Genomic DNA, 7,460 nt, shown 5'->3' on the forward strand with positions numbered 1-7,460 from the left:
GTTTAAGAATCCCAAGTGGGAGGTCATCCTGGAATATTGACAGTAAACGGTAGGTTCCGTACGGAACCATTGTTTACTTAGATATGGAAGGATGACCTCCCACGTAATGCCCCTCTGTTTCACTGAATGTGGCAGAGAGTGGTATTAAGAGGATGTTACTTCCGCCTCCGGGGGCTTATATAGCCTGGAGGCGGGTCACTCCGGTTTGAGTGACAGGCCCTTCCTACCTACGTTAGTACGGGAGCTGAAGTAGTTTCTCTGAATGATCGCCAGGGGGCGTCATTACCCAAGTGGGAGGTCATCCTTCCATATCTAAGTAAACAATGGTTCCGTACGGAACCTACCGTTATGCATATGCAAGCCCTGGGCTTTTGATCCCAATGACATGCATCAAAAATCTACGTATATCGTTGATGTCGGAAAGAAACCTCATTTCAACGTGTTTTTTTCCTAGCCCTACTTCGTCATACTACACTGGCACACAAAAGTAGCGAAACATTGCAGATCTTCAAGCTCTACACGCGTCATGATGCGACATGTTGTGAGCTTATAGATCGTCCATTTTTACTGTTATAGAATTCTTTCAAAGTGAAAGTGAAAAGTAACAGTTATGGACATACAAGGTTTCCACCAGAAAGAGATGACTATACAGTATGTATATTATACATTATACTGTATGTCATGTCATCGGCTTCAAAGCCACCCCTGCTTTGTTCCTCATGACATTTTGAGTTATTCTGTTTGATCTGTCATGGCAGCTCTTTCAGGGTTCATGTGTTTATGCTGGATGTTTTTAAACTCTGAGTCTTACAGGATTTTTTTTTTTTTTATTATTTTTTATATGGTTTCTAATAAAGTTTTCTAGTGAAATGACAGTTGAGTTTTATTTGTGTTGATTCACTGCTGTGCTTGGGGAAACATCAGAGAACACTTGCCCTCAAGTGCTTCTCCACTAAATCTCTCTTTATGTGATAAAAGTGATAAGGGCTGGGATCTCAACCATGGATCTCTCTTAACCACTTAAACCCTGTATGTTCTGTTGTATGTCAAATTGCAGAAATAGCAGATCTACAAGCTCAATGGCGTCAAAACGTGCATGTTATGTGACATGTGAGTGAAGTTCTGATATTTGTGAAGATTGTTCAACCGTTAGGTTGGGGTTCTCTAGGTCAGGGATACTCAAATAGTGGGACTGTGGGCCACATTACAAAAATGGCAATGCCAGTAGACTGAGATGGTAAAATGAAAGCGAAAGCATCCGTCCATTTCACGTGGTTAACACTGGTTAACATACGAGCACGCTCTGAAAGAGGATGGGTTGTTTGAACTTCCCTATAAGCTGCAGTTTGTGACAATGCTCATTTCGTGTAGGAGTCATTTTAACTGAAAACTAATGGTTGGAATGGATTCGGCAGTATATATATATACTAGTCCTTACCCGTTCAAAGATATGAGCTCCAAAATGATGTGCAGTGTGTGGGTTATGGGGTGTGCACTGTGCACACAGTATATGAGGGATGGAAAGTAACTTTAATTGGTGCTTGCATGCTAATATGTAGGAGCATCAATGTAAGAAATACCCGTTCCATTTAACGGCTACAGAGATGCTGTGTACCGATCTGCATGATTTTTGGACAACATCTGTAACAGGGCCAGAACCCCCCGCCCACCCGCCCGCCTGCACACACACACACACACTCCCCCCCCCCCCCCCCCCCCCCCCGTGTGTGTGTGTGTGTGTGTGTGTGTGTGGGGGTTTGTGTGTGATGTGCATGGCCTGAACAACAGCGCCCCTCCCTTAACATGTGTGGTCACAAAAGGTACTGTAGGCTAAATAGATATAGATACACCATAAAAATGATAATATACAGCATATGATTTGTGAAAGTGACAAACAGGCTTCATAGTTATGTCAGGTGTGTTCATATGCTATTGGTGATGCGATTTCAGATCAATTGCTCCAGCCACTGAGGAGAAACGCTGTGACAGACACTCAGACACTCACTCAGACACTCAGACACTCAGACAGACAGACATTCGCAAAATTATATGTTTGATATGTGTATGTATGTGTGTGTGTGTGTGTGTGTGTGTGTGTGTGTGTGTGTGTGTGTGTGTGTGTGTGTGTGTGTGTTACAGTCAGTTTGGGTAACTCAGTAAGATTGGGGTAAGAGCGCTCGTTTTGTCGTTCACCACACACCCCTAACACCACCACCTGGATCAATTCAATTTTGATAGTCTCTTATCAGCGCACCTGTGTAATTCTGCGTATTCACCATGAGATGGCGACAACAGCCATTCACTTGTGTAGTCGCTGACGTCACTCGTTTGTGACACCTCTTTCTTTGTTTATCTACTAGCCTACTGTAGCTCAGCTGTGTTTAGCCATTAGCTTACTATGCCTAACTCTGACTAACCCTAACCTTAACGTAAAACTATGCCTAACCCTAACCTCCGTGGGGTGAGGCGCCATCATTCCTGCCGACGCTACGTTGTCGTTGTTGTGGATCAAAGTGACCGCTTGTTCCGCCCGCGCCGCACAACAAGTGCTCCGGTTCTCAATTTCACTGAAACTCAAAAACTCTGTGACATATACGTATATATGATCAACGTTTTCAGCCAGGGATTGATGACATCAGAAATCTCCATATATGGTCATAAAAGGGATTTTGTTTCTGGGAATGACCATATATGGACTTTTTATTTTATTTTGTCCTTTATTAATAATAATTTTCTTTGTTATTCCCTTCCTGAATCAGCAGCGATGATCTTTTGATGAGATGATATCACATGACGTGACATCACTTCCTGTACAGACTGAAGGAAGGAAGGATGGACAAGCTACGACATTTCTCATGGTATACTGTGACCTTCGGAGACTGTCATCATCACCACCGACCACAAGGACAAGCACAGCAGGACATGGGACGAATGGAGAAACTTCACATAATATACTTGTTAAGAACGTTTCGTTGCCAAGCTCAACGTTGGGCCTTTAGACCTATACATGGAGATATGGAGCGAACCTGTTTGGCCTAACATGGAGATGTGGAGAACACTATATATGGAGATAGTCCATTCCATCATGTCATATGGGACTACCGTCATAGACAGTATAGCCATTTGTTAGGCTGGAGTCAATGGCAACCAGGAATGAACGGCATACGTGTCACAGTGATGTCATCAATATGACATCAGAGGAACGCATATATACCGGCTTCGCACCTAGATCGGGGTCAGGTTCCAGTGGCTCCAGTTGAACATAGGAAGAAGCCTGAGCTAGGCAAAGCACATAAGCACAGCACTCGGGATAGAGATATTAGAGCAATATACCCAAAGGATAGAACAAGCTAGGCATTGAAGAGTCTTAACAGACATCCGTTAGAGGTTTTGCCGGAGAGAAACGAACTCGCGTCAGAGCCATGGCAGAGCTCTACTTTAATACTTATATACTACATGAGTGTGTGCTTGTTAGAACTCAATAATAGGGACGCCGGTGGACCTCATGTTAACTTATTAGTGGTCCGTTGTACATTTATTTAACCAGAGCTAACTGGTTAGCTGGGTTATAGACAGTCTTCGCTGTAACGTTAACGTTAGCTAGTGACATACACACACTCACACATGGCGTTAATCCTGTTTACCAGCAGGTCGTCCCGATCACTACCTCTGATCAAAACGTACAGGTTGTTAAAGATCGAATTCAGAAAAGGAAAAGGGAAACTACAAGATGGTGCCTGTTTCAACTGCACAGCACTCCGACTCTCCAGTCAGAAAATGGATGGCCTTCATCTTGGCAGCCTGGCCCAGCCCTACACATTCGGCCCTTCTCTCCCCCTACCAGACGACTTCATGTTGCCGTACAGTCCCCACACCACAGACTACCAGAACCTCTACTGTGCTATCACAGTTGGGGCCTTCTCGTCCCCTTACCCAGCCATCGCGGGGGCGAGCCAGGGGACGGTAACCCAGCAACGCCAGCGGCACGAGGACGTTGGCGGGAGTGTGCGGTGGATACACACGACGCAGCGGAGGTGGGACGACTCGAAGGTGGAGAAGTTGCTGCGCTCGCTGAAGGACAAGAACAAGAAGCTGGAGGAAGGGGGGCCCATCTATAGCCCCACGCTGGACGCCGAGCCCGTCAGGCGGACGATATGACAAAGGGTGGTGGACGAAATCAAACACTATTACCATGGCTTCAGGCTGCTCTGGATAGACACTACCATCGCAGGACGCATGCTCTGGAGGGTCCTGAATGGACACAGGCTGTCCCGACGAGAGAGAAGACAGTTCCTGAGAACGTGTGCCGACGTGTTTAGGCTCCTCCCCTTCCTGGTGTTCATCATTGTGCCCTTCATGGAGTTCTTGCTTCCTGTCGCATTGAAACTCTTCCCCAAAATGTTGCCGTCCACCTTCGAGACAAAGTCCAAAAAGGAGGAGCGGTTGAAGAAGGAGCTGCGGGTCAAACTGGAGATGGCCAAGTTCCTCCAGGACACCGTGGAGGAGATCGCTCTGAGGAACAAGGTTGTCAAGGACAATGTCACCGAGGAGTTCTCCACCTTCTTCCAGAAGATCCGAGACTCCGGGGAGCGTCCCAGCAACGAGCAGATCATGCGCTTCTCCAAGCTGTTTGAGGACGAGTTGACCCTGGACAATCTGACCAGACCCCAGCTGGTGGCGCTGTGTCGCCTGCTGGAGCTGCAGTCCATCGGCACCAACAACTTCCTCTCCAACAACTTCCTGCGCTTCCAGCTCATCATGAAGCTCAGAGCCATCCGCGCCGACGACAAGCTGATAGCAGAGGAGGGAGTGGAGAGTATGAATGTGACTGAGGTCCAGGCTGCGTGCAGAGTCCGAGGGATGAGGGCTCTGGGAGTCACAGAAGACCGACTGAGAGAGCAGCTCAGCCAGTGGTTGGAGCTCCACCTGAACCAGCACATCCCCACGTCCCTGCTGCTGCTGTCCAGAGCCATGTTCCTCCCTGACACCCTGTCCCCTGCTGACCAGCTCAAGAGCACCCTGCAGACCCTGCCTGAGATTGTGACGAAGGAGGCCCAGGTGATTGTAGCTGAGATGGAGCTGTCTAAGGTGGACAACAAGGCCAAGCTGGAGGCCACGCTGCAAGAGGAGGAAGCCATACGCCAGGACAACAAGGACCGAGAGATGGAGAGGCTGGCCGACGCTGCAGAGAAAGCTGCCAAAGATGAGGAGGATCTGGAAGCAGAAAGAGCCAAGCGGGAACTGGTGGATACAGCACCGATCTTGTCTAGTGCTGATGTGGCCAAACAATCTGAGATACTCAGAGACACTGCACCTGTCCTGGACACAATCAAGGGAGAGGAGATTACCAAGGAGGAGATTGATACGTTGGGTGACGCCTGTTCTAAACTGAAGCAGCAGAGGAAGCTGTTGTCTCTGGAGAAGGAGGAATTGGAGGACTTGAAGGATGACGTGCAAGAATATAGCGAGGATCTGGAGGAGATAAAGAAGGAGCTGTCTAAGACGGGCCAGGAGAAGGTAGAGGAGTCTAAAGCAAGCCAGCTTCTGTCCAAGAGGGTCAACCTCATGATTGGACGCATCGGCAAGATCATCGGGGAGCTGGAGAAGGACAAGGAGGTACTGGACGGACAGACGGTCAGTGGAAGCACTCCACCTGTTGGTCTCTATTACGCCTTCAGGGAAAACCTGGTCAGCATCGACGAACTCATCAACATCATGAGGCAGATTCAGAACATTCCAGAACACAAGCTGCAGAGCCTCGCCGACGCACTGGACGATAACAAAGACGGCAAGATCGACATTGACGATGTCATCAAAGTAGTGGAACTGATCGACAAGGAAGATATAGACATCTCCACCAACCAGGTGGCTGACATCATGGCAATGCTGCAGAAGGAAGAGAAGCTGATGGAGAAGGAGAAAGCCAAGAAGAAGGCCGAGAAGGAGCAGGCAGCTAAATTTAACAGCTAACTTCTGTTTCAGTTCCACGAATATAAAAGGTGGGCCCTCGTTTATGTGAGAAACGCGAGATTTAACCTGAATCCTCGTAAGTTTTTTTTTTTTTTGTAGAATAATGATTAACAATTTAATAACAAAATAAATGTGTGCACAGAAAATGGCTTTTACAAAGATTTGGCAAATGTGAAGGAGATGCCTAAAAACCCTCCAGGGGCTTGAGAAGTGGCATTCTCCAAAAATATTTACATTCAAAGATAAAATTACATCAAGGTAGAATATATGTATCCATTATAAATAAAACAATAGACATGTCATACAGATTGATTAAAAAAAAAAAAAACAGTAAAAACAACAAAATAGATAAAGCAAAATCATTTCAACAATACACAGTCGAAGACACACAAAAGATTAACCTCTAAGGAAAATAATGAATAGAACCAGGTTCATTTGGCAGACCATATGGAAAGTATACTGTATACTGGTTAAGAAAAGAGATTTAAGAGCCTTCTTAAATAGATGAGAAGACAGCTCCCATCGATTATATGATGGCAGAGAATGGTATATTTCTGAAGCCTATATTAAACTGAGTTTGAGACGTACAGGCTGCTGGTGGTCTAAGGTCATTTGCGCCACGTGTTGGATAGTTATGGACCTGAGAATTACACCCAGATATATTATGAAGAAATTAGGGAAGGGTTCTCCCCAATGAGCCATGAACAAATAGACCAATTTGAAGATGGTTCACTTGAAAAACACTGAGAACACCTAATTGAACAAAGGTTGAGATGAATGTGACTGTCTTGAATGAACACAAGTTATTGTTCTAAGAGCTCGTTTCTGAAGTCGGTATAGGCTCAAGTTTGGTCTGATGAGTGCTAGCCCAAACTATATTGCAATAATTAATATACGGATATAACATAACATAGTGGCTACCTCAGAGTTGATCAAATGATGACGTACAGTAGTATACCAATACTCTAAGCCATTTTAGTGGATATAGCCATAATATGTGATTTCCAGGACAGTGATTTATCAATCATAATGCCAAGGAATCGTGTGGAACACACATTGGTTATAGGGACTAGAAATTCTCTAGAAATCGCGCCCTAACGGGCGCTCATATTTAAAAAAAAAAAGAAAAAAGAAAGTTGATGGTCAGCAAGAACATGCGTTGTTGATTTTTGTATTATGTTTTTGAGACAATTGAACAACTGCTGAACGTGGAGTTGCAGATGCAAGACATTGGGACATACAGACATACACACGACCCCATTCTGATTAGGTTGTGAGATGTTATCAATATATATTTTCGATGATTTGTCAAAGATATGTGGTTTAAGGCCAAAACATATGAAGTTTGTTGTTTTAATGTTAGGTTGGGGTTCTCCAGGGCAGGGATTCTCAAATAGCGGGACCCGTGGGCCACATTACAAAAATGGCAAGGGCCCGTGGGCCAGTAGAATCTTTGCATGAGATCGTAAAATGAAAGCGAAAGCATCTGT

The 7,460-nt window shown here is 45.6% G+C and overlaps 1 protein-coding gene across 1 annotated transcript; it reads left to right on the forward strand.

The window, feature by feature from the left end:
* Window positions 1–3,501: 3,501 nt before the first annotated feature.
* LOC308280547 (mitochondrial proton/calcium exchanger protein-like) lies at window positions 3,502–5,970 on the forward strand (the record flags this gene model as incomplete). The annotated part of the gene is given in 2 exon segments (XM_080720868.1): window positions 3,502–4,155; window positions 4,159–5,970. Coding segments are annotated over 2 exon segments (2,343 nt in total). The 5' UTR covers window positions 3,502–3,624.
* Between the last annotated feature and the right edge of the window lie 1,490 nt (window positions 5,971–7,460).

This window comes from Nannobrachium achirus, assembly GCF_963921795.1.
Source record: "Nannobrachium achirus genome assembly, chromosome: 24".
Taxonomy (NCBI): Eukaryota; Metazoa; Chordata; class Actinopteri; order Myctophiformes; family Myctophidae; genus Nannobrachium; species Nannobrachium achirus.